The sequence below is a fragment of the Sciurus vulgaris genome (assembly GCF_902686455.1).
Source record: "Sciurus vulgaris genome assembly, chromosome: 12".
Classification (NCBI taxonomy): domain Eukaryota; kingdom Metazoa; phylum Chordata; class Mammalia; order Rodentia; family Sciuridae; genus Sciurus; species Sciurus vulgaris.
In genome coordinates this window covers 113864116-113891478 of record NC_136473.1, presented here as the reverse complement: position 1 = coordinate 113891478, position 27363 = coordinate 113864116, and the positions used below count along the sequence as shown (strand labels likewise).

The window sequence follows — 27363 nt, the reverse complement described above, 5'->3', positions numbered from 1 at the left end:
AAAGTTGAGATTTTGATTGGGATTATGCTGACTATACAGATCCATACAGGAAAAAAGAAAAGGAAAGAAAGAAAGAAAGAAAGAAAGAAAGAAAGAAAGAAAGAAAGAAAGAAAGATAGATTTTTAAATACTAGCTCTCCTAACCCTAAAACATGGTGTAATCTTTATTGGGATCTAAATTCCTGTTCAACATGATTTAAAGTTTTCTGCAAAAGGATCTCAGATATATTTGGTTAGATCTAGTCACAGACTTTTTTTATGATATTATAAATGATCATTTTTTTCAAATTTTAATTTGTTTTTGTTGATTATAGAAGTGTATTTGATTTTTATTCATTAAGCTTGTATCCACTATATTCACCTGTCAATTTTAATTTATCAAGAACTTTTTTGGAATTCACAGGTACGTATGTGTATATAATTAACGAATAATGAAAAGCGTATGTCTTACCTCCTGCTACACTGTTTTGCTCACTTGTCTTTTCTCGTGCCCAGGGAGGACCTCTCGGGGGGAGGACGTCTGCACTGATGTCCTCGTCGCATCTTGGAGGGTGTTTTCAGGTGTGGGCAGAGCCACGGTAGGCACCGGGCCAGGGCAGGGAGGTCCAGGTGAAGAGTTTCCCTCAGCTTCCGGCTGGGTGACATCATTGCTTTGCAGCCTTCATCCCATTACAGAAATGATGCTACTGAAGGACATCAACCTCACTGATGAACAAACCTGTCCGCTCTCTGCGGTGCCTTCCTCACGTCTCGTGGGACTTGCTCTGTGAAGGTGCATTTTGTGGGGAATTTCTCATCGTCTTCATGAAGTGGCGACATCGTGCCCCCTCTTTTCTTGCCTCCATTCTGTTGCTATCAAGGGTATGGTGTTATGAAGTGTTTGTTTTATCTAACACTCTGGAAGAGGATGTGTAAGATTGGTATTCTTTGTTCTTCAAGTGAGATGCAGAATTTAACAGTGACGCGATCTGCTCAGAGCGCCTGTGGAAAATCTTTTCCTGCAGATCCAAGTCCTTAAACAGTTATAGGACTATGCACACTCTCCATTTCTTTTGGTGGCAATTTTAGTAAATTCAACATATTGAATGCCTCACTTGGTTGGCAAATTGATTCACAATATTCTTATTATCTTTTTAGTAGCCATTTAATCTACATTTATAGACCATTTAAAAATTTTGACCATTGGTTCTTTGTAGCGTCTTCCTTTTCTCTTGATCAGACTTGCCAGGAATGTATCCATTTAAATGTATCCACTTTAAAATGCCTGACCCATCAATTGTTGAGGAAAATGGGTTTAAAATCCCTGCCCAAGATTGTGTGTTTGTTTCTCTTTATACTTTCAATACTTTGTGACTATTTGCATGTCCATACAAATTTAGAACAACTGAATATCTACTTTGAAAATAATATGTTGGCTCCATAACTAATTTATATATCAAGATAATAAATCAAAGAAAATGCTGTAAGAAATAATTAGAGCCTTGTTTTATAATCTTCTTATGAAAGCCCTTTGAACTATTTAGAGTTCCTAAAGTAAAATGATGATGAATTTGACTATATGAAATAAAACTTTCCTACCCAGCGAAACTACTGTAAGTAAAATCGCAGATAAAAAACAAAGAAAAAAATGCAAATCGGATTACAAAGAACTTGTTTCTCCAAAACATAAAAATCAATCCTACAAATCAATAGCAACATAAAAGAAAATGAGCAAAGGATAGTAATAAGCAGTTCAAAGGAAAGGAAATGCAAAAGGTCTGACTGGTACCACGCTCAGCGCCCCACACTCAGCCCCGCCTGACACGAGCCGCACACGTCAGGTTACCTGGACTCGTTTCCCACCCGTCCGTTTGACAGAGATCCTAAAGGTCCCTACATGATTGATTTGTTGAGGAAGGAGGAAAATAGGGCCTCGAGCATGCATAGTTGGGTTAAAAATGGATGGACCCTCCATGGGGACAGTGCAGTAGTCAACAACTACATAAGTTAGAATTGTTTTTTTTAACCCAGAAATTCCAAATTTAGAAATGTTTGAGATATGTAAATACGTCTGCGGCATGAGGAGTACAAAAGGCATCCACAGCTTGCTGAGCAGCGGGCCCCAAAGTAAGAGCAGTGCAGGGGTTGCGTGGCCCTGCCCAAGGACCACACACACATTCCTGAAGCTTCCATGTTGTGCTTTCCTCCTTGGAGGTTCACTGGTGAGGATGCTGGCCTCCAATAATGAAGGCCTCACTCCACAAGCTCCACGAGCCCAGTGAGGCCACAGCAAAGAGAGCAGGAGGGAACCAGGAGACGGAGGCATCCTCGTGTCTCAGGAGACTTGAAAGCAAATGTTACCCATGGTATCTTCAAAACCACAAGCAGAAATAGGGGAGGGGATTCACACACCTAAAAAGGAATAGAGACTGAGGAAGACTCTGGGGAAGTAAGAATGTAATAGAAACAGCGAACCAAATAGAAGGTTTGAAAAATCAAGGAAAGTGTCCCAAAAGCTCAAACAAGAAAAAATAACAGCAAAGCCAGGCACAGTGGAGCATGCCTGTACTCCCAGCGACTCAGAAGCCTGAGACAAGAAGATCCTAAGTTCAAGGCCAGCCTCAGCAACTTAGCAAGGCCCTAAGCAACTCAGCAAGACCCTGTCTCAAAATAAAAAATAAAAAGTGCTGGGTATGTGGCTCTGTGGCTAAGCGCCCAGGGTTCAATCCCTGGCACCAGAAAAAGTGAGATAGTTAAACCACAGCAATACAGAGGGCACAACCAGAGTGTGCCAGGAGTTCCCAGTGGGGGGTACCCCTGGGTCCTTTCTGAATTCTCTGTGAAAGAAAAACATCTCTTTTTAGGTCTCTGGCCTCTCCAGGCATTAAGGTCTTTCATCACCAAAAAAGAATACCAGGCAGGTATCTTCGCCAATCACCAGGACTGAGGTTCACACACATGCATTTGTGGGCACTGCATGCACACGCACACGCACACACACAAACTATATCTATTATACAGGTGGTTGCTATTTAGGCAGATTTGACTCACAGTTTTTTGTACAATGGTGCAAAACCAGTATATTCCATAGAAACTACACTGCCATTTTAAATTCTGATCCTTTTAGGGCTAGTGCCTCATGGTAGATCCTCTTCCCTGGCGCAGGGCAGTGAAGGGAGCTGCACCTCCCAGTCAGTCCTGCAGTCATGATGGTGAACCACGGCTCACAGGGCACCGCGGTTCAGCGTCATGCTCAGCCGGTTCAGTGCACTGATGCGTTTCCAGGTGGCCATATTTCCAACTTACTCTGGGTCTGTGAGGACACCTGAATTGTAAAAGAATCTGTGCATGTGCACACACACACACACACACACACACACACACACACACACACACAGAGTCATGACCTGCATACACATACAGACATTTTGGCTGGTGATAGAAAACAAACTACAGTGGTCCCATAGATTACCTCACTCAGCGACATCATACACGACAGTGGTCCCTTAGGTTACATCGCTCAGCGACGTCATACACGACAGTGGTCCCTTAGGTTACCTCGCTCAGCGACGCCATACACGACAGTGGTCCCGTAGGTTACCTCGCTCAGCGACGTCATACACTACACGACAGTGGTCCCGTAGGTTACCTCGCTCAGCGACGTCATACACGACAGTGGTTCCATAGGTTAAAACACTCAGTGACATCATACATGACAGTGGTCCCGTAGATTACATCGCTCAGCGACGTCATACAGGACAGTGGTCCCGTAGGTTAAAACACTCAGTGACATCAAAACTCTCTTAGTTTTACACAAGTAAATGCTGTGTTTGCACAATGCAATTCCCAGAATGCACCCCATCCTTAAAGGAGGTAGGACTGTATCTATGTATGTGTATGTATGCTTGTACATGTGTGTATCCGTACATATTAGTAAAATGAATGGAAAGGAAATAAAGAGAACAAAAGAATTAAACATATTTGGGTACATTTGAATAAGTTAAATTAATTTCTTAGAAATAAAAGCTATAATGGTTGAAATTAAAAGTATGTAAATGAATTAAAGTCAGTTCACTGCAAACTCCTGAGCATGGGAGGACAAGAGAAGAGGAAGTGTGGCCTGTGGGCTCAGGACAGGGAGGTGGATGGACACCTGCAGCACAGCCACTAGAGGCCAGGCGCGGAAGTGCTGCTACGGCAAATGGACCATTGCGTGGACGTAGTGGAGCTCGGCCATGAACTCACTCACACAGGACGCAGGCCGGATAGTAGCTTGGAGCCTCCACCAGCACACATTACAGTGACTCTACGGAAGTCTCTCCAAGGAAGGAAAAAACTCAACAGGTATACGGAGAGAAAAACAGATGTGTACAAAGAAACAATGTAGCAAACAACATCATAAGAAGTTTGTTCTGGTTGGTTTGTCTTTAAAAAGAGGGTGATATCCAAAGGACTTAAAATCAGCATACTACGGTAATGCAGCCACATCAATGTTTATAGCAGCTCAATCCACAATAGCTGAACCATGGAACCAACCTAGATGCCCTTCAACAGATGAATGGATAAAGAAACTGTGGTATATATACACAATGGATTATTATACAGCCATAAAGAAGAATAACATTATGGCATTTGCAGGTAAATGGATGGAAATGGAGAATATCATGCTAAGTGAAATAAGCCAATCCCAAAAAACTAAAGGCTGGATGTTTTCCCTGATAAATGGATGATGATATATAATGGGGGAGCAGGGGGGGGGGGGTAGGGGTGACAGAAGAATGGAGGAACTTTGGATTACGTAGAGGGAGTTGAGAGGGAGAGGGTATGAAAGATGTTGGACTGAGACAGACATTGCTACCTATGTACATGTAGGATGACACAAATGGGGTGAATCTACATCGTGCACAACCACAGGATGAAATGATGTACCCCATTTGTGTACAATGAGTCCAAATGCAGTCTGTAAAAATAAAAAAAGTTTTAAAAAGTGGATGATATACCCTTGGGCGGGCTGAGGCAGGAGTGGTCTAGGAAAAGAATGCTGTCATCTTTGAAGACCAGCTTTCGATTGGTGCTACCTGCCCAGGAGCGTTCGTTTCAATATTGTCTCCATAAATCGTAACACTTCGTTTTAACTGATTTAAATAATGCAAAGTGAATCAGGGGAAGACCCTAAAAGTTTCAAGAGAAAATCGACCTGTGTATAGAATCTCTATCTACAGTGCTTCTGAGTAGCGGGCGGGTGACTGCAGAAGGTAACACAGCAGGGTGGCAGTGTTCTCACCTTCTGGTGGCGAATTATTTTCAACCTAAAATTCTACCCTAGTCAAACTGCCAGTCAAAGGTGAAGATACCACTCAAGAGTAGGAATCGGGTGTGGCTCAGTGGTAGGGCACTTGCCTGGCACACACAGGCCCTGTTCTGTCCCCAGCACTGCCCTGAGTAAATAAAGGCAAGCACATCACCACACAAGATGTCAGAAAACTTCCCTCCAGTGTGCTCAATTGAAATTCGTGACTAAACTAAGAAGCAGGAAAATAAGGGATTGGAGAGGCCGGGGATCCTGTGCACGACGGCAGAATAGGAACTCGGAGCCGTGGGTGTGGCAGAGAGCAGCTCCAGGGGGGCTCGCAGCCGCAGCACCGGCGGCAGCAGGGGCACAGAGTTCCGAGGGGATCTCCAAGGGGCGGCCACAGTCTTGGATAGCCCGGAGTGTGGGTCCGAGGAGAGGCAGTCTGGGTTTCTACAGGAGAGGCTCGGGGAGAGGCACAGAGAGGCTAGATTTTAAAAGGCAACTAGCCACACATTCTTTTAAGAAGTACTGAAAAAAGAAAACACACCATTAGACCACATTGCTCAGTTATAACTGATATCGAGTCTGAATAAGGCAGGGACTCTGCACCGATTGAGCAGGAAGATACGGGACCATGTGGGGAAGCTGGGTCAGGACACTGTGAGGACGCTGTGGCGTATGATGGGCAGCTGATACCTAAACTTCTGTGACAAAAAATTAATATGCAGTGTCTTAGTTGGAAAAATAGCAATTGAAGTGTAAGTGTGCTACAGAAATAGAAACACATAAAAAGCAGAAAAAACAGCTAATGTTGCTGACCGATGTGGCTTTGGGAAGTGGGATTCAAGTGAGAAGGGGCAGGGAGGGCAAGCACTTCCGGGCTTTTGCTTTTGGTGCTGGGGAGGAACCCAGGCCTCATGCATGCCAGGCAAGTGCTCTTCCACTGAGCCACACCCAACCCATGATCAGATGCTGTGGGTTAGAACCTTGAAGCACAGTTTGACATTTAACACTATGTATATATTGCTTTGATTGTCTTAATAAAGAAAAACTGAATGTAAAAAAAAATGCAACCACTTTAAGTTGTGGCAGACTGATGTCAAGAACCCCTCCAGCACTTTCTTAGAATTCCAGATACGTGCCTGCGTTCCGAGACAACAATGACCTCAGCTTTGGATGGCAGTCAGACTCTTTAGCAGTGTGTGCTTCAGTGAACTCTGTGCATGTACCAATTTTAATGACTTTTATTAAGTCATGTAGCCTATTAGTAGAAGGTTACCCCCAATTGTTTACAGAATTGCACATGTATGAAATTGTGCATTACTCACCTGAGAAACTGAGACAGTGTTCTGCCTCTTGGATGATTCCCTGGTGAATCGGAAAGACCCTGGAGCCCACAGTGGCTGCGATTCAGTCTGAGCTTCGGATACTTCCTACTAATCATCTCAGATTTTCCAAGAGTTCTAAAATCCATCTATGCATTCATTAAACATTATTAAAGTATATTAAAGATACCTTCTTAGATGCTGCAAATAACAGAAAATTATAGTCCAATAGGACCAGTGTCCTAGGATTCTAGTGTCTCTATGAATCATTTCTCCTGATTGCTGCAGAGATCCAAAACATTTCCAAATTGTGGCTTGAAACTCCAAGTTTGTCATAGAAATCTGAGAGGGTTTAAGGTATCCTACTTTTTAAAAATACAGAGTCCTTCAACAGAAAGAGACTGGCAAGTTTCTCCAGGTATCCATCCACACCCACTGTCCATCCCCCCTCTGCATTTCCCTGGTGAGACAAGAGGAGCCTGACTTTGTGGTCACAATGCACCTGTGTGGAGAGGTGGGTCTTAATTTTGCTAAGTGAATGTGACCATTGGGATTCCAAATTTTACAGGCTGCCTTGCAGATAGGGGAGTTCATGTTACCAGCTGTGGCCAACATGGCTAAGCTGAAGGCTTTGCGATGCGAATCTGAGCAGCTTTGTCCCACTGATTCGGGAAGACAGACATGCCTGGGAGCTACCAATTCCACTACTTTCTCCTGTTAACATGATGTAATGGCTGGATCTCTAGCAGCTATCTTGTTGTCATGATAAGAAGAGTGAAATGCAAGGGCTAGTTGAGCAGGAAGGTAGGAGGGCTGTGTGAATCAGTAAGTACCTGACTCAAAGCTAGAGCAGCTTTCTTTGGTTGCTGTCATGTAAAAAAAGGCAAAACCTAATTTATCAACGCTACTCTGAGTTGGAATGTCTTACTTGTCCTCTGATTGAAGAAGTTGCTGAGACGCTTGTCTTACAAATGGAGAGTGGAGGCAACAGGTAAACCACCCAGGCATCGTCCACCCTTCTTCCTACTTGGAAGTAGGAACGGAGCCAAGCCCCGACAGGAAGGAGAGCCAGTTAAAACTCATTCAACTCTCGTCTCTTTGGTGCCCCCATTTTCTTAGGGTCCATTTGATACTAGACTGATATTACGGCTCCTTGAATGAAAGTAGAATTTCCTCGTTGGTGGAAACTTGTTAAAATGCTTAGTTCATAAGATCCTTCAATCATCCAACCACCCTTTCCTGACTTTATCAATAAGTATTTATCTGTCATTCTTTCATTTATTAGTTTTGAAAAGCTGACCTGAGAATTTATTACCCATTCTTCAGAGTCCTAGCCATTATCTGAAGAAGAAGGTTCGAGGGTATTGTGATTTGACTGGGCCCACGCAGGGGTCTCGGAGTCCTTGCCTGTGGTACCTGTGAATGTGACTGTATTTGGAAATGGGACTCTCGGGAGATATAAATATGTTGAATCCCATGACTGATGTCCTCAATTCCATGACTGGAGAGCAGAGGGAGTCAGAGACACAGGGGCATACCATGAAGGTGGCCACATGGAAATGGACAGAACTGATCTGAGGCAGCTACAGGCCCACAGACACCAGGAATTGAGAGGAGCCAGAAGTTGCAGGCAGTCCAAGAAGATTCTCCCCTCGAGCCTTTGAGGCTCACTGTCTTGCCAGCACCTTGACTTTGAACTTGTACCTTCCATAACTGAAAAAAAGCTTTCTGCTGTTGCAAGCTATCCAGTTTTATGGTGGTTTGTTATGACAGCCCTTGGAAACTAGACTAGGGGTTAACTGATTCCCTGTACCACACTACTGGGTAGGGGGCCTATTAAAACACTCCTTTGCAGCTGAACATTGGGGTGCCATCGATTTAGCACTGGTGTAGGAACTGAACACTAATGAAAAGACCCAGATCCTTGGTTTGCAGTCCCTGTCTGCCGAGTGCTGGCCATGCTGTAGGATTGGTGCTGTTTGGAGGAGCAGCACCAGATGACCTTGTCCCCTACTCTCCTCTCCTGGACATCAACAGAAAGCCATTTCTCTCGGTGTAGTGACCTAGGAGAGCCCACTTTTCTTTCAGCAGTTTGCAGCTACCATTCCTGTCCTGGCTTTAAACGTCCCCATTGAGAAGTCCATTGTCAGTCTTACTGGAAGTTAGTGTGCTATCCCCCTCTGCCCTTGGGCTGTCCTTGGGCTTTCCGCTGGGTTTTCGGCCTTGCCTGGGTGTGGTTTTCCTTTACTTCAAGCAGTCTGGACTGTGCGCACATTCCTGGAACCTGGCTGGATGCCTTTTATCAACTTTAGGGAATTTCATCCGACTCCTTTCTAGCACTGCCTGGGCTCTGAATTCTCGCTCCTGTCCCCCAGGACTCCAGCTACAGGTGGGTCAGGCCTGGTCCCTGTGTGTCCGTCAATCAGAGGTCTTCCAGGCATTCCCAGCCTCTTTCCGTGGGTTCTTCAGTCTGTACGATTCCTCCCAGCCTGTCTGCTGGCTGTAGGGTCCTTCTTTCCTCTCTGCTTTGCAGGTAAACTTGCCTACTGCATTCTGATTTTAGACATTTGATTGTTCAATTCCAGAATTTCTTTTTGTTTATTTTACTTATTAAGATTGAAATCTCATGCTGAAATTATCCATGTGTTCAATATTGGTCTTGAACATATGAATCACAGTTGCTTCAAAGTCCATGTACAATGATTCTGGTACCTGGGCCTCTAGTGTGTGGGTCTGATACTACTTACTGTCTATTTTTTCTCTTAGCTTGTGTTTGGGCTTGTTGATATGCCTAACAATTTTGAATAATGGTAAATGTTGCATATACAAAATTATAAAATGATTTGAGATTCAGGTTGATTTTGTTTAGTTCTAGAGAGGATGCTGAGAGGTAAATAGATAGGATCGGGCTGATTTAATCCACCCTAGACTTGTGCTAATTAGAATCCAGATTTGTGGCTCTGTGGAGGCTGTTCTATTTCTTGGTTTACCTCCATTCCCAACGCAGCACTGAGGTATACACAAGAAAATCTCCTTCTTGAGGGCCCTGAAATATAATTTTATATCTCCCTAACATTGTGAGACTACTTATGCAGTTTCTCAGCCTCTTGACAGCCACTTAAACATCAGCAAATGACTCAAAGGGAAAGCAGAGCTGGCGCGGCTACCTCTCTGCACTTCCTTGTCTCCTGGATCTGAAGCCTCAGGACTTCACTGGCTCACTCTCAGATGCCTTCAAACAGGCTTTTCCTTTCATTTTGTGTCTGATTTAACCCTTTCCAGTCGCTGTGTCAGGAGCGCCTCCTGGTGAGAGCTCTCCTGCCACGGTGGAGAGAGAGTGGAGATGCAGAGCTGCCGCTTACTGTGGCCCAGGAGAACAGAGCTTGGCAGGTCCCATCTAGAGCGAGAAGGGGAACAGCTGCATTTCTTCTGCTCATCAAGGAGCCTCCACGTTTGGGGTATGGCCACTTGTTGGCCCAGGAGGACGGAGGGCCCCCTTCACGGGGCGTGGCCAGTGGGGCGAGCGAGTGTGCCGGGGCTCTGGTGCACATGCCACCCTGGCTTGTCCAGACAGGCAGAGCAGGATCTAGGCGAGCCCAGGAGAGAGCACCCCTCGCCATCTCTGTCCTATTTGATCAGTGGCTTCTTGCTGTCAGCTCTATCATAATTTGGGAATGTGTCAGATAACATAATCCTTTAATCCCAACTAATGTGGGCACTTAATATCGATTCACAAAAGATAGTTGCTATTAACTTATATATTTGATATTGACTTTATGAAATGTGATGCAGTGAAGAGAAACATAAAAGTTTTCCATCATTTTGTCATCATTACTTAGTCTATTAAACTCTTTTATGCTGCCTTGAAAAACGTCGAGATCCAAAGTGCTAATCCAGGAATGTAAAGTTCATTGATTTCTCTTTACTTTTTTCTACATATAAATTTGAAGTAAAGGGAAGGTTTCAGAAATTAGCTGTATAGTGAAATTTTGCTAATTTTTTATTTCAAAATATTTTGATGCAGCAATTTTAATAAGATGCACAAAGTTTTAGAGTTAGAAAGAACCTTAGCTGTGTCTGCAGTTCAACATTTTTCTGAAGTGTGATTCTCTTACCCCCAAAATATTTAGAAATAGTTTACTTTGTATATGAAAACACAAATCTTAGAAATAAAAAAATTCTTCTTAGTAGAAAAAACACGGAGAAAGAAATCTGTAATGTGAATTCTCGCCCCCTCTACTTTCTTAACTGTGTGGCCTGGACTACCCTATGCCTCTCTCTTAGCTAGTTGAGATGCTCCCACCTGCCAGCCAGGCACGGAAGTGCCTCCCAGAGGTTCACAGGCACCATCCACGAAGAAGAGTCGTGTGACTGGCAAGCAGTGGCACCAAAAGAATCATTAATTTTGCCTGGGGAACTCGAAAAGGAATTTGAGCTGGAGTTAGCCAGTGAATGGAGATGGAGACTTCTGTAGAAGTGAGCAGCAGAAGTTTAGGGTACAGGCGATAATACAAAATAAAACTGGAGACCACCTGGGATAGGTTTTGAAAGTCCTAATTTGCCATGCAGAGGAATTTGAGCATTGTCCAAACACAAAGCTTCCAACATCCTAAAGCAAGAGAGCGACAAGGTACTTTGGTTCTAGGAATACAACTGTGTCTGTATTTTAGACTGAAGATGTGAAGAGGGACACAGTAACAGCTGGACACCTGGTGCAATTGTCAAGAAGAGCAATAAAGATGTGTTGAGCTGTGACTTGCGACTGTATGTCCACATCTGTCTTGCCACCCACACACAGGGGTCTGTGTGAAACAGTGTACTGGTCAGCTTCTGGTGGGCTTTCGGGGTGACGAAAACGTTTCAAGTGGAGGACATCTTTAGAAGGTTCACTAGTATTTTCTTTCCCAAGCCCTCTTCACCCTGTCCACCGAGCTGCTACAGTCCCATGGCCTGGCCATTCTGTAGGTCCAGCCAGAACTGGTGATCAGGGAGAAGCAGCACACTCTTGAGGGCAGCCTGTTCTTGGGAGGAAATTCGCTCTGGGCTTCTCTGAGTCACTTGCATGGCAAGACGCAGTTGCGCCTTTGTGGGCAACTCTGGTTTCTGTTGATGAAGATGTTCAACTCAAACGTCAATAAAGCAGTTACAGGGACTCCAGCAGCTGGGGACGGTTTCCCTCCTTACATAAAAACAAGCCTGGAGACCGGCAGTCAGCCTGCTATGCTTTTCGAGGGGCCTGTTCCTCAGTCCCACAGGATGAACGATGTTGGGGCATTTGCAGCTTGGTAATCTCAGGCCGGAAGATGTTACCTTTCTTGGGTCTTGAAATCTTTTGAAACTGATAATGGACCCTATTGTAAGTGACGTGAAGCAGCAGATCTCACCACAGTCTGGATACAGTTTCCAGGCATTCACAGACCCGAAGCTCATACAGACCCTGGAGAAGAACCTTCGTCTTCAGATTTCCTTGCTTTAATAGGTGACTCTGCTGCACATGTAGGCAGGTGGTCCCAGCACTGCCCGGAGGCTTACCCAGTGAGGTAAGCGAGCAGACAGGACTGAGCTAGCAGGTCAGAGGAGTGAACAGTGGCAAGGAAGAAAAGGGGCAGGGTGGAAAAGTGAGAGGGAAAGTCAAAGAAAATTGAGGAGTAAGGTGTGAGAACACAGCTGAACGAGAAGGACAAGAATGCCTGGAAAGAGGGAGAGTTCCTGGCAACTGTCTCAGGCACCATCTTGACCCTCTTGGGTGGAAGAAGCTCCTTGTCCCAAAGACCAAGGAGCTCATCCAAACAGATCACAATACACTGGTGTCTGCTTAGATGGTATAACACTGTATGTGGCAACAGATTTATTTCCGAGATCATGACAAGGACCCCATCTCATTGCAACCATTCTGTTTGCCAGGGGATGGACTGGGTCCTCACACACATCCCCTCTGTCCCATAGTGAAGACAAGAATACTGCTACTGGACTTTCAGTGAGTTTGAGAAAGAATCCTGTAGGCGACCAGTCTTGTCATGGAGGTAATGTGGTGAGATGACTTTGTGGGTGTGTTGGAATGAGATCAGACAGACTGAGAATTACTTTGCTGGTTGGCCAAATTTTGATAATGACACACATCCTTAGCGCATAATTCAGGGGCTTCAGTTGTTATTCTGAGGAAATGCAGCATGATCACTAGTATCGCTGATTCTTTCAATGCACAGTGTAAAACCTGACCTCTGAAGCATTGCTGAGATACGGAAGGCACAGAAAGCACTATCCATCTCTTGTCACCATCCAAACAATGGAGAACTTGCATGCGTAGTAGATTTATCCTCAGAGCCCACTTTAATAAGTTTCTTAGTGAAGATAAAAGAAGATCCTAAATTTTAGTTCCATTTCACTGAAGACAGTTGCTCGTTTTGACCTCCTTCATTCTCTGTAATGCATTTAAGAAAAAGTCTCTACAGCCCACAGTCAGCATGCAGGACGAAGCCTTGGCCAAGGACGGACTTAGCACTTGGAACTATGACAACGTCACCTTTGTGTTAGTGTGTTAGGTTGTACCCTGTTCACACAGTAAAGCAGCCACCCAGCATGTCCAGCCACGGAGCAATGCACAATGACGCCCCGCCTGGCCGTTCAACTCAGTCTCAGGTTCTCCATCTGCAGGCAGGAAGTATTGCCCTTGGTGCTAAAGTGTTAAAAGTGAGTGGCAGCGTGTGACAAGGGCCAAGAAGTGGTCAGCACTCTGTGAACTGTCCCACGTCACTGCATTGATGCTACGACACTCCTCTCCCTCAAACTAGAAACTGGCCCCTTTGTCCTTCCCACTCACCTCAAATCAAGATCCAATTCCATCCGCTTAACCTGGAAAAATGTTCTCATAATTGTCCTCTCCTTTCCATTCTGCTGTCACCTTCCTGATTTGTTTTGCTAATTTCTTCTTCCTTTCTGAAATGACTGGGCAACCAGATGATCCTAGGCCCTGGGTGGGGCGACCAGGTAACTTCCTGGAACATGCCCTTCTGCTCCCTGTTCAGAGAGAACAGCTTGTCTCAGGGCTTTTTCAGTGTCCCCCGAGTAAAGCCAAGACGCTGCTCTCCAGTGTCTACCCGGCCTGCTCTCCACAGCACTCCCACTGTGCGTGGAGAGATGCATTAGACTGTCCTTCATCCACTGCCCCTTAGGCAGACCTCAGATTCCACTAGCCCACTCTAACCGTATCGGGGAGCATTTATTTTATATGGAAATACGTTTGGGCAGCGCTGGAGAGCAATGACTAAAAGCGTAACAATGCTTCTGTGGTGGTTGTGGAGATTCAATTAACACAGAACCATGACTAGAATAACTCACTGTAGTAAGTGCTCAGTAAATATTAGCTATTCTTGTGATCTTCTGGTATTGATGGCACCTTTTCCAATACTGTGCCTGGCGAGTGTTTATTGGACTTGCTGTTAGAATTAATTACTCCCAAACTGATTTCTTACAGGCCCTGGGTTGAGTGCTTTTCATGCTTTAAGATGTAAGGGATCCGCTAACTCTCACCTGCTGTGATTGATACATGATTTGAGTAGGTAGTTTTGTGCTCAACTTTTGATTAGTGTTGATTTAAAAAATAGCTTACAAGTCAGCCTTCATATATGAGTAAAATAATTGTTATCAGGTAATACGCCGTTGTGATTCCACTTAATGCTCCCTACCGCGTGCCCGCAGACCAGCAAGCGCCAAGCAGCTCCTTAAGAACGCTTTTAAATGCCTCCAGGAGTGCCCCTTATCTTGCCAAGCTTTTGCAGAGGACTGATGAAATGAGAAGAGTGATGTTTTACGTGAGGATCTCCAAGGGCCTGGCAAGCGGCTCCATTTTGCAGATTGGCCACGCTGAGGTTTACAGTAGTCCAAAGTGTTTCCTTTGGTGATAGTGCCATCCAGGGAGAGGGCTGGCTATGCACTAGAATATTTATGCTCCACACTGTGCTGGGCATGTCCTAGGAGACTGACCTGCTAATGGATTTTATGGGCATTGTAACTGTGTGCCCACTCAGATGCTCCCTCCTGTCTGGCCTAAGGAAAAGACTGGCGGCAAGTTCATGGTCACTCTGCAGCTATGGCACTGGGCTCTAGCAAGGAGTTTCTTACTGGCTTTCTTCCTGATTCCATTTTCTGTACTTATTTAACTAATTTTTTCCTACTCATTTTTCAATCTGAGCCATCTTGTTCAAGTAAGTCCTTTAATTACCTTAAATCTGTTTTCAAACTACACAGGGAATACATACAAAACACATTTTTCCTTCAGTTGCACTTTGCTGTTAGCTTTGAGGCAGATTGACAGTGGAACAAGATGTCTTTGCAGGGAGCGGCACCCAGCTTTGAATTACAGCCTTGACACTGGACAACTGTGGACTTGGAACAAGTTATTCAACCTTTCTGTTTTCTTTCTGTAAAATGCAAATAAAAATCCATAACTCAGAGAGATGCCTTGGGAATTAAATAAAATAACTCATGTAAATTACTTTGTGCATAGTAGGCATTCAATAAATGTCAGTTCATTTCTTCTGCCAGTTAATAATGCTTATTAGACTATATTAAAAACTAGAAACAGACTGTGATAATGCATTTCTTTATTAAGTATTTAAGCCAAATAACTAATTTCCCCTAGGGGCAAGAGAAATGTTGAGTTAGTTTCATTTGGTGAACTTATTTATTCATCTCTTTTTCTTCAAATTTATTTGGTTTCATAGTCCATAATTCAGTTTTCGTGCCACAAAATTGACAGTTTGGTGTGCATTCTAACTTTGTTACAATAGAGTTTTTTTTTTTTTTTTTTGTCTACTATTACTTCTTCCATTTATTAGAGATCGTTATTAATCATATTAACCGCTTGGCTGTGTTTCATAACTACTTTGTGCTGACAAACTTGCTCTCAACTGTTTCCCTGAGGATTTAAAAGAATCAAGTTTTAAATGCAGTGCTGCAGCAAAAGAAAACCAGGGTGAGGCGGAGGGATCCACACCGTCTGTGTTCTTTCCTGTTAATTTTATAGGTTTGCGTTTAAGAGGAGCCACGTTTTCCTCAAAGACGCAACCCAAGAGAGGCCGGCGAAAGAAGAGGAAGCCCAGAGTCCAGCTGCTGTAAGCGGGCACCTTTAAGGGCCGGAGGCCGGCGCTCGCCTCCTCCCGGCCCACCTCTGAACTCTGATTGACAGCGCGCCGGGCGAGGAGGAGCGGAGGCGGCGGCGGGGGAGGCGCGGCGGGGCGCGGGGCGGGGCCCTCGCTTCCAGAGCAACCAATCAGGGTTCGGGGCGGGGCTCCAGGGCCCGCCCCGCCCCGCCCCCCGCGGCCCCCTCCCCTCTCCTCCTTCCCGTCCTCCTCCTCCTTCGCCGCCGCCTCCTAGCAGGCTGTGGCTTTCTGTATATGTTTCTGGAGTCCTGAGCCTGAGCTAAACAAAAGCAGGAGGCTGACGGGGCCGCTGGAGTTTGCAGAGACACGGAGGAGGAGAGAGCCTGTGCTTTGCCTGCCGCGGCGGCTGGGGGAGATCTGGCTTTTGCAACAGCCCACCCCCTTTGAGATCACTCTGGCCCGGAGTGGGGGTGGGGGGCAGCGGGGGGTGGGGGGAAAGTTTGCATTGCAATCCCCCTGCCTTCCTCTCCTTTCTCCCGATCAATGCATATTTGCAAAAGGATTAAGCCACAGATTTAAGCGCCGGGAGCCCATTTCTGCCTTGCAAAGGAGATCGGACTGAAAACCAAAAGCCAGCTCTGATTTCTTTTCGCCAAGTGGGAAGGTGGTTTATTTTTCTTGCTTTTTGGAGTCAACACCCTTCCCCATCAGCCCTTGTCCCCACCCTCACCCCGCAACCCCCTCACGCCCCCTCCCCCTCCCCGCTCCCCATCCTCCCACCATCCTCTAAAGAGGCAAAGGGATTTTTTTTTCTTTTGGTCTTCTTTTTCCCCGTCCCTGTTTATCCTGAAAAGGATTTGAAGGCAGCTTGGAGGATAAAAAGCCTCGGTGCTTCCCCGGAGCCGAGCCGAGGAGCAGCAGAGGAGAGCCGGGGGCTGCCTAGCCTTCGGAGATGGACGAGCAGCCCCGGCTGATGCATTCCCACGCTGGGGTCGGGATGGCCGGACACCCGGGCCTGTCCCAGCACTTGCAGGACGGGGCCGGCGGGACCGAGGGGGAGGGCGGGAGGAAGCAGGACATCGGAGACATCTTACAGCAGATCATGACCATCACGGACCAGAGTTTGGACGAGGCGCAGGCCAGGTGAGATGGAGGCTTTTCTTTTCCTTTCTTGGGGTTTTTTGTTTTTCTCCCTCTCGCAGGGGGAAACAATGGGAACCGAATCACCACAGCGCTTTCTTTTAAAATGTTATTTCTTTCCCCATTTTGACAAGCGACTACATGGCGGAGGAGCAGAATTTGAAGAAGCGTTGTTATCGAAAGTGTGGTCGCCGTGCCGTGATGTGGCTTGCACACTGCGTGTGTGTACAGAGGCATTCGTACATATCCACACAAACAGGCTGGCCGGGTGCTGCCAACTGATCCAAAAGCGGCCTCGGCACTTTTTACTGCTTTAAAAAAGTGTAAGGGAGCAGAATTGTCAAGTTCGGAGCAGCAGTCCTCGCCTTCGTGTTGAGGCACTGCCTAACATTACAGAATAAAATGTCCCGAGAACACTTTATTTGCTAATTTAGCTGACTCCCTAGCAAATTCAGTGAGTTCGGTTTTCTTTCTTGACTTACCCCTCCAAAATTAATTTTTATCTTTTCTTCCTTCTCACCCCTGCCCAATCCAAAACAAGCAGACAAGAAAAAGCAGGGTATTTCTTTGTCAGTAATTGTCAGCTATACAGAAAATATTTTACATTCACTTAATTCTGTTTTTAGAAGAAGCTAATGGAAAGAAAGAAAAAAGATAGTTTTGCTTTTAAGCATATTTGCTAGTTTTACGAGACTTGAATTTTTACTTTAACTTCATTGTCTTCTAATTTGAGTAGGTTTACTAACCTTCCATGACACAGTTATGTAGGATCCTTTAAAAAAGGGTGGAGGGACAGAAATCAAGCTTGCTCCTTCACCCCTGCTTCTCGCAAGGCTACATAGGATGCAGCTAAAGAGAAATGAAAGCAGTTTGAATTTTGGGGTATTCCAGTACCATAGGACATGAACATCTTCATCAGAGAAAAATAATAAAGAAACTGTACCTTCCAAACTTAACCCACCACCAGGCATACCGTTCTCGTCTCAAGTATTTACAGAATATTCTCTTCCAAAATAAGACACAAATAAAGTAGCAGCCCACTAACATCTTGCTCAAGGCCGAACTCCAAAGAATTTTAAAAAATCTAATGACCACATATGCCTATGCAGTTACCCAGCTTTGTTAAATCTCCACAGTGTTTTTTTGTGCGTGTGCTTTGAAAATCTTTTAAACATATATACAAAATTACTATAACTCAAGTGACTCAGTTATTTGGAGAAAACATGATATGTAATTTTTTCTAAGGGAAACAGAATTTTGAGTTGAGAAAATGAGAGGAAGCAGATAAGAACCTGGATGTTATGAATTACACAGTGTTATAGCTGCACGCACATGCGACATGTAAACTCAAGAGGACTAAGGTTCACGGGTGCTTGGAAACTTAGGAGTGTTAAAGACTCAGACTATTCTATTTTTTAATAGAAGAAAGGCTTTTTAAAATTTTTGGTGCTCTTTTTGAATTTTATCATCTAAAGAAAAGCTAATAGGTATGGCAAGTGGAATATTTCCCACTGGCAATTCTCTTTTGAATTGGAACAGATTTCTCCATTACATTGTTCCAGAAAAATACACTCAGACATAGCAGTAAACTGGTTTACTAACAAGTTGGTGAAGTGGAAGGCCAGTCCGAGCAGACACTCACTACTTTGCCGAGATTCAGTCCCTCTTTTTTTGTGAAACTGAGGACAAACAGCTCTCAGCAGGTTCCCGCTTCATTGGCCTAAAAGCTGAGAGACCAGATACAATTTGGGGACAGGGAAATCTTCAGGTCTCCCTCTATAATCCCATATGTGTGTGGTGGAAATGCACTATTTCCATATAACTCTGTGGAATTTTTTTGTTTGCAGCTGGGCCTATCCACAAGAATACAATTAGTGAAAACTATTTTTAAAGACTCAGGAAGATCCAAATACATTAGTCTTTCCCATCTCTTTTTCACCCCACACGAGAACTGACTTAATCACGACTAAGCTCTCTGTTTGGTTGAACATTGTAACTCCACTTGGCAGATGCAATGTCCTTCTTTTCCTTTCTAGTGTATATTTGTTGATTCCAAGGTAAACATTACTGTTTTAGATGCAATGTATTGTGAGTTTACTACTCCTCTGCTGTACGGTGTATAGAGTATGCTTGTAACCTGCTCGGTGTATAGAGTATGCTTGTAACCTGCTCTTCTCCAGGTTGTGTTTGTGTGTGGGATTTTTTTTTTTTTTTTAACTTTCAAAGGAATTAAAAAAGAATTGCATGTGTTTTAAATGCTAGGGGTTTCCAGTTATCTTTACACATAATTTTAATTAGTAAACAGAATTCCCTTGACTGAGAGCTGATACGATCAGTATTTTGTTTCCAAAGCACTATCATTCTTCTAAGTGATTTCATGATAAAGTAGAGGGAAGGTATTGTTTTCTTCCTCAAGTGCATTCTGAATACAAACACTCAAACACAAGAACCAGGTCAATCTCTAATCTAAAAGGCAAAATCGTATTTATTTTTTTCCCCAATGGGTGGAAGGTCCTAATTGTAAATAATTGAATTTCAACACCTGCAAATAAGCGGTGTATGCACAAGAGGCATAATGTGAGCACAGAGAAATGAATTTACCCCATATGGGCATGTTTGCCCCCGGGCAGTGCATTTCCATACTCTTTAACTTGGGGACTGAAATTTTATAAATTGACAGTTCTGCTCAGAAGACCTTTCAAGCATCTTGTGTTTATGAGAATACAGGGGCATCTGCGGAATGAATTCGAACACATGGATGAATTAAATTTGAACATACACATGCAGACGGAGAAGCAGACAGCTTCTAGGCTGAGGTCGTTGCATGGATTTTGCAAAAGTGTTAACCTGTGCATTTGGCTTTGCTGCATTCGCTGTCCTGTATAGCATTATTGGTTTCAAAATTCCACTTTGATTAAACTACTTTTAAAAATTCCCTAAATGGGCATAATTTAGGTTAGTTCTGTTCTGTAGTTAAATCCCTATTCTCTCACTGCTAATTAGCATTATTTCTTTTTCTGTGGCGGGACTTCGGTATATTACGTCATAAAAACAAGTGAAGCGTGCCGCAGAGTTGTACTTGGTATATAATTTTGGCTAAATGCTCAGATTCCCCTGTGCGTTCTCAGCAGTTTGGTCTTGAGAGTCCACCTAAGCTATCATGTTGTTGTTTTTTCTTACAGAAAACATGCTTTAAACTGCCACAGAATGAAGCCTGCCTTGTTTAATGTGTTGTGTGAAATCAAAGAGAAAACAGGTAGGAATGAGAATCCAACATTTTGGCATTTTCTTCGGCCAATTGAATCACTTAACCTGCACTCATGAATGTCTTATTTAAATATTAAAATTTCAGAATGAAAGTACAGTCAAGATTGACCACATACCCTAATAGCAAGTCCTAGTCCTGCTTTCTGTAAAAAAAAGTAATCAAGTTTCTTTGACAGTTGTTTTCAAGTAGTACAGGTTTATATTTCTTAACTCCCTCCCCACCTTTTTGGAAATTGGGACTAAAACACAGGTTCTGAAGGGCAATCTGGAGAATGGTGTGTCTTTAAGGAAAAATAGGAAAGTGTCCATTTCCCGAAAGAATGTACTTTGTCCCGTAATTAAAACCCCAATTTATTTTGTGGAGTTGGGCCGGGGTGGAACGGTTTAAAGTTTCTTTCTTTCTTTTTTTTTTTTTTTTTCTCTTTTGCTTATAATTACATGAAGTGTCAGGCTAGAGGCTGTCAAGAGAGTGTTGTCAGATACCTTTGTGGGAAGCACCTCCCAACATCACCTCTCAGTGTTTGGCCTGTGATTTCCTAGCGGGAGAAAGGTAGAGCGCCCTGCCTGGAGACCACTGGCTGTTGCTGTTCTACTTCCTAGGCCTCATATCATGGACTAACACACTTATAACACACCCCAGGAGGGCATTTAAATTTTAAAGCAACAATTAAAAAATAGCAGTCATCAATCAGAGGTGTTCTTACATAGCAGGTGCCCTGGGAAGGACATTTAGCAATCTCCTCTTGTTTGTTTACTTTAATCCTTAATTTTCCAAAGTGGCTAAATCTCTCCCTTGTAAGAAGAAAGAGTTTGGAAGGCAGTCTGAAACCAGGGCACAGGGAGGAGAGACGCCGGTCACATAAAGCCCGAACTCTTGCTGGACGCTGACTCCTGCTTGCTTTAAAGCAGCGCAAACTACCTGACGTCCTCCTTATTTATTTATTTCTTACAACAAGGAGTGAAACAGTCAATAATTCATATCTCAACCATATAAGCAAGGGCATGACATGAATGAAAGTGACAATAAATATGATTGCATGCCCAGCTGATATACATTGATAGCCACACAGGAGGGGGCAGGGCCGGCGCCACTGTGGCTTTCTTTTTGGGAGCTTTCTGCGTTTCTCCTTTAAAAACTAAATCGTTTCAAGATGTGACTGTTGATGGGATTCATGATTACTTGGGTTTCAAATGTACATGAAATTAGCGAGCAGCTCTTTGCTGGGTGTTATTTATGGCTTGCGTGGCACACCAGACAAAGCACCCGGGAAGTTCTGCTCAGACCTGCTTGTCCTCCAGGTCCTTGCGCCAAAGAGGGACCTTATTGCAAACTGCTAATTGCATTTTTGGCTGTGAGATACCTCCGAGGAGACTTATGGATTGTGCATACAAATATCACAGGGCTTTTCTCAGTCTGTAACCATTTTTAGATTTTTTTTTCTCTTAACCCAAAATTAGGACATTTCAGTGTGTATATGTATATATATATATATTTTTTTTCTCTTCTTTTTTCGTCCTTTTTCTTTGATCACTAATGATTACTTACTTTTACTACTGGGTTTGTTAAAATTTTCTTCTAATTAAGTATGAGTTTCTGCTGATCTTGGTTCATCAAATACATTCTCAAATAGAAAGGAATATGTAATAGTCCAGACTGAGAGTTTATTTTTGAAGATACTTTTTTCAGGTTTTTATGGAGAAGAAACCTGTCAGGGCGCTTACATGTACATTATGGCCAGAGTGTTGACTTCTACTCTCCTAATTGAAACCTACTGAGGCAGTAGATCAAATGGGTGGATGTGAGTCAAGATCCTGTTAGGGTGGGGGCCAAGGAGTTGGCACCTTGTTGATATTGCTGAGGCCTAGAGGTGCAAAGCACGCGTAGTAGCCTAAATAACATTTTAAAGATGGATTTATGCTTGAGATACATATTTTGGTTTTTAAAATTTTATGTCAACACTTCATGTTTGGAAATTCAAGAAAATATCCAAGTTAAAGTACTTGTGTGTTTTGTCTAGAATAATGTATTTTAAAAAATAGCTGATAAAATAATGTAAATTGAAAGTTTAAGGATTGTTGTGCCTTCCATTAAGAAACACACACACACACCCAGAGTTTGCAACTGAGAGGACACCCTTGGATGAAAGTTAAAAAAGAGATTTCCCTCCCTCCTGGTCTTCAGCGTGAGGGTGGAGGGGTTGAAGGAAGGAGAGTTGCAGGATGAGAGGGTCCTGTTGAAGGTAGGCTGCAGGCAGCTGCGGGGTGCTGGGAGAGCCCTTTGACCCTCTAGCAGTCACTTGGCTGCTCAGAGGCTCTGCACGGGTGATGGTCTGTAAGGCTGTGCGCGCTCCCCCTCTGGCCTCTCGATGCTGAGTAGAGCGATGGGGAGCAGGTCCTGCTTTCGTCACTGCCTGGCACCTTCCCTGCCCTGGCTTTCCAGCCCCTTGGTGGTAGCGGTGCTCTGCGCGTCCACCCAGGCCCCGAAGAGGTCACCTGGTGTAATGGACTGGAGCGCTTGTTGTCCCCTAACCTGAAGTTCACACATCTGGCTCTCCTGCAGAGCTCCAGCCGGGAACCTGGAGGGTGCATCCACTTGCCGCTTGGCCTTTTGGTTTCTGGGTCTGACTTTCGTCGGGAGACTCAGAAATAACCAGGAAAATGAGCTAGAATGTCTCGCCAACCTTTTGGAACTTTCAAAAACACATGCGTGAAATACCTAAGGTAGGCAGCGCGGTCTGAATTACAGTTGATTGATGGGTATTTAAGTCAGAAATTACTGTGGGGATACTTGAAAAAGAGGAATCCATGTGTCTTCTTGCTTCAGAGTGTGAGTAAGTTTTTATTTTGATCCTTTTTTTGCTTTTTAAAAATAAAAGCCAAGATAAAAGAATGCCAGAAGAAAGCTTGGGTGGCACATTTCAGGCAGCAGCGAGAAAACCCTGTCAAGACCCTCAGTGGTGAACATTTCAAGGGCTTTTATCTGCGCGCTCATTCTGGGAACAGGGAGACTCAGTGTGCAGTTTTGAACCTTTTAATATCACATTTTCTTTTGTTTTTTAAGAACCCTTCCTTGTTTTCTGACATTAGGGGAGCTCAGTTTTGCACAGGTGTATGTGGTGGCAACTGGGAGGTGGGATGCACGAGGAGGGAGGAAAAGCCAGCGTGTTGAAGTTCTCAGAGAGAGAGAGAGAGAGAGAGAGAGAGAGAGAAAGGAAAAAAAAAAAAAAAAAAAACCCAGAATATGTTTTTAAACATTTCTTTATTCTTAAATTTTTATTTCTGTGTCAAAATCATGCGGGTTTAAAAATTACAAAAAGAAAAAAATTTAGATGCCATTTACTAAGAAGAATATTTACAGATAGCAATGAATAGTTGCAATTGTTGTGAATAGTTTTTAATTTCAGAATATAATAGCTATATGTGGTGCTTTCCAGCCAATTGTCCTCAGTGCATAATCTATACTGAAGTTAAGTCGTATAATTGGAGGAGGTTAAAAAATTGTTTTTTGCTTCTTCAACACCCTTTGTTCTCTCTTTCCTTTTGCCGTGTTCAATTAACACCCCCATCACGGAACCGTGGGGTGTTTTTAAGTCTACTACTGTATTTCTTTTTGACACCTCCCTTATTATTCTTGCCTGACTCTTCTTTTTAATATAGCAATTACATTATGGGACTTCTACTCCTCTCCCCTCCTCTCCTCTCCTCTTAAAAGCATTGAAGAATAATGTGTGTATGTGCTCGCATCCGTGTGTGTGTGTGTGTGTGTGTGTGTGTGTGAGAGAGAGAGAGAGAGAGAGAGAGAGAGAGAGAGAGAGAGAGAGAGAGAGAGAGGAGAGGCCCTTCAAGCTGTATATTGCAGGGAGTAATTCTGATGGCTTTAGTCCGTGAGCAGAACAGACTGAAATAACTTCAGGGAGTTTAGAACAGCCCAGATCAGATTCTTTCGGACTTGAGGCAGGAGTAACTTTTTAGAAGCTCATCTGTACCAGGTAAATGCAAATTTTTATTTTTCTAATAAGAGAATATAAAAATTTGGTCCTTCTTTCTTTCTTCTTTTTCTTTTTTATTCTTTTATGTATTATCATTGTTCCTTTTTTGGAAGTGGGGACTAAGAAGAGAGAAGGGACAACTGAAGGGAAGCTGCAGGTCGGGTTTAGCGGGGCGCCCTGTCGTTAGGTGGCAGGTGGTGGTGGAGAAAATTTTCTGCGTGGCTCTAGACTTAGAGCGCATCTCTGGGAATCGCAGGCCAGGCCCCAGGGTGAGCTCTGGACCAGAAGGCCCCTTCTCCAGGTGTCTTCCTGGACTCCATGTTTCACAAGTGGGCTTAGAAAAACGCTGGCTTTTGAGAGGTGGGGAGAAGGGTGTGGGGAGGGCTTGGTCAGAGCTGCCAGGAGATTCTCCTGGAGACTGGGCGTGGCTTGTGAGGGGCAGTGCGGAGGAAGCTGTGGCCTGGGGCTGGGGAGCGGGGAGCCAGCCTGGCGGGTGGGGCGGGGTGCTGCCTCTGCAGCCACTGCCTGTTCTATTGGCATTATGAACTTTTCCACATTTTTGGCAAAATTGCAAAAATATCTCCAAATAGACAAATCGAAACCTAGGTATTGAACACACATAAATAGGAAGGCATTTTAATTTTATTTTTAAAGCATAAACCTGGCTTATTGTGAAACATAGTTTACTTGCATGCCTTAGGAAAGCTTATCCATATTTTTGATTTCAAGCATCTTTTAGATGGAAGCTGCTATGTTTGAACTTAGTGAAGTAGATGTCAATATATGTTTATTGATTTTCTTTAAAAAAAAAAAAAAAAAAAAAAGCTCACTGAAAGCACCATGAGGCAGAAGCAGAAAGCGAGGTCCAGGTCCATCATTTTGATATGACCTGGAGAAGCGCCACCGGGTGTTGCCCAGTTGACCTGGGTTGGAGGACTACACCACCCTGGCTCCAGGTCTGCTCCTCACCCGAACTCGTGTGAGAGCCAGGGAACACAGTCATTGATGGGCAGGATAGACGGAGGGCAAACGAGTCATTTGCAAAGCCCTTGGAGTTCCCGGGGCTATATAAATAAAAGATGCTGTGTTTCATAGAATAAATTACCTCAAAACTCATATTCTACCCCATTTCAGTTTGTCCTTGCATTAACTCTTCCTGGACAAAGAGACATGATCTAGGTGTCCACGACTAAATGGTGGGGTTCTGTCCACAGCTCTGCCCTATCTGCCTCTCAGGGATGACACTTCTCAGAACCGTGGCAGGGTGATTCCCAGAAGAATAAAGAAAATACAGGTATCGATTGTCATAAGATCATGGGACCTGTGTCTTGTGATGACAGAACAAGGCCACCTCGCCCACTAGAAGGGTTTCAGTCCCTCAGTTATGCATGAAATCAAGACCACAGCAGGTGGGAAGTCCATCCTTTTGAGTTTATGCTGTAGCTGCACCTAAGTCCTCTGGAACTTCTGTCATCGAATGGGCCTTGGGGTGGTGGCTCACTTCATGCTCACCTGGACTTTCTCTATGTAGTTCTGAGACCATAGGCAAATTATTTATATGAGGAGAAACTACCTTAATGGTGTTAGGAATTGGCCTGTAAAACAGACTTCTTGGGTTTGTGTCCTAGATCTGTGACTTCTCATTTCTGTGTTGTTATTCATGTAACTAAGCCTCTCTGTGCCTCCTTTTCCTTATCTATGAAATAGAGATCATAGTGATAGCATCTCAAAGGGTTGTTGGAGGACTAAATGAGGTCATGTATGTAAATCACAGTGCCTGGCACAGTCTGTGGCTGTTGGCTTTTATTATTTCTGTCCTTGTTTTCTTACATGAAAAAGAGGCTTACACCAGATGGTCCCTAAAGACTGAGCCAATTCCAAGACAAAAATTCCATGCCGAAAAGAGACAAAAATTGCTGAATTTAAGATTTGCTTCCTTTTGTTTCTCTTGCCATTCTCTTAAAGTGAAAATTAGCTGTATCTGGCCAGAAGGCTGGGACTAGGGTGGAAGGAGAGGGGGAAAGAGAGCAGGGAACTGCAGAGACAAAGATTTTTTAATTACCTACAGACGGGACAGGAACCACCTCAACAGCTAGAATCACATGCATTAGTGACGGCGTTGCCTGAGTCCTGGCAGCTGGAGAGGCCGAGTGGTCACAGTCACAAATACTTTCTCTCTGAAGTCACAGAGGCCCATGCATCTGACCTGCTGGGGCTCTGGGCAGGAGAAGTAGCATAAAGTGAATCCAGGGCAACTTGACCTTTTCTTGTCTTCCTGAGATGTTCCTTACTTAAGAAAGTACTATCTTTGTCATAGGAGAGCCGTGACACATAACAGGCTTATTCTCTGTTTTCACAGGTTTCTTGAGGTTTGTTTTTTACCCCATGAAATTCATCCATTAAAAAAAAAAAAAAAAAAGAACGATTCAGTAGTTTTTGGATATTCACAAAGTGGGGTGCTCATCACCACAGTCTAATGTCAGGACATTTTAACCCCACTCACCCCACATCATTGCCAGTCAGTCACCATTTCTCCTTTGCTAGCTCCTCAGCAGAACCTTCAGCATTCTGTCTGTGGATTCTGCCTATTCTGAACCTTTCATGTTGGACCACCGCACCTCAAGTGCACCCTGACCCTTCTGCTTAGCCTGTGCTCGGGTCTGTCCACGCGTGGCAGCCTGTGGCTGCACCTCATGCCTTTTTCATAGCCAGATAATATGCCACTGTGCGGGTGCACCTCACTGATTCCTCTGTTCACCAGCTGAGGGTGCACAAGCCATCTCTACCTCGGGGCTCTTGGGAATGACGCTGTGCACGTTTGCATACAGATTTTTGTGTGTGGACATATTTTGTCTGGATGTAGGAGTGGAGTTGCTGGGTCATTGCTGACACTATGTTTGGGTTTTGAGAAACCCCCAAACACTTTCCCGATTGTCTGCAGTGCATGCTGCCTTCTTTTTCTCCTGCTCTTCATTTCCTCCTTCTACTTTTTTTCCCTCTTCTACAGCTTTATTGAGGTACAACCAATGTTTTTTAAAAAGCTCTCTGCACGCTAACCTGAACTATGGGTGAAAGGTGTGTTCTCAGGTCAGGTTGTCGGTCTTCCCTGCTCCCCATTCATTCCCTTTCCCCACTTTCTCCAATCAAGGACATCTCTTTTCTTATACAGTAGGATTATATTGTGTTTTTTTGTGTGTGTGTGCGTGTCCTTTGGTCAATACTTACTGTAAGGGGAAAATATTATGAAAACATTTTTTGATTTGAATTAT

At 44.1% G+C, this 27363-nt stretch overlaps 1 protein-coding gene across 2 annotated transcripts in view; it reads left to right on the top strand.

Moving 5' to 3' along the window:
- Positions 1-15951: 15951 nt before the first annotated feature.
- PBX1 (PBX homeobox 1) overlaps positions 15952-27363 on the top strand; it is a 267263-nt gene continuing 255851 nt past the window's right edge. For both annotated transcript variants that reach the window (XM_079107940.1, XM_079107939.1), the window contains exons 1-2: positions 15952-16841; positions 20021-20094. In XM_079107940.1, the coding sequence (XP_078964066.1) occupies positions 16651-16841; positions 20021-20094 (265 nt within the window). In that variant the 5' untranslated portion in view covers positions 15952-16650. The remainder of the gene's footprint in view (positions 16842-20020; positions 20095-27363) is intronic.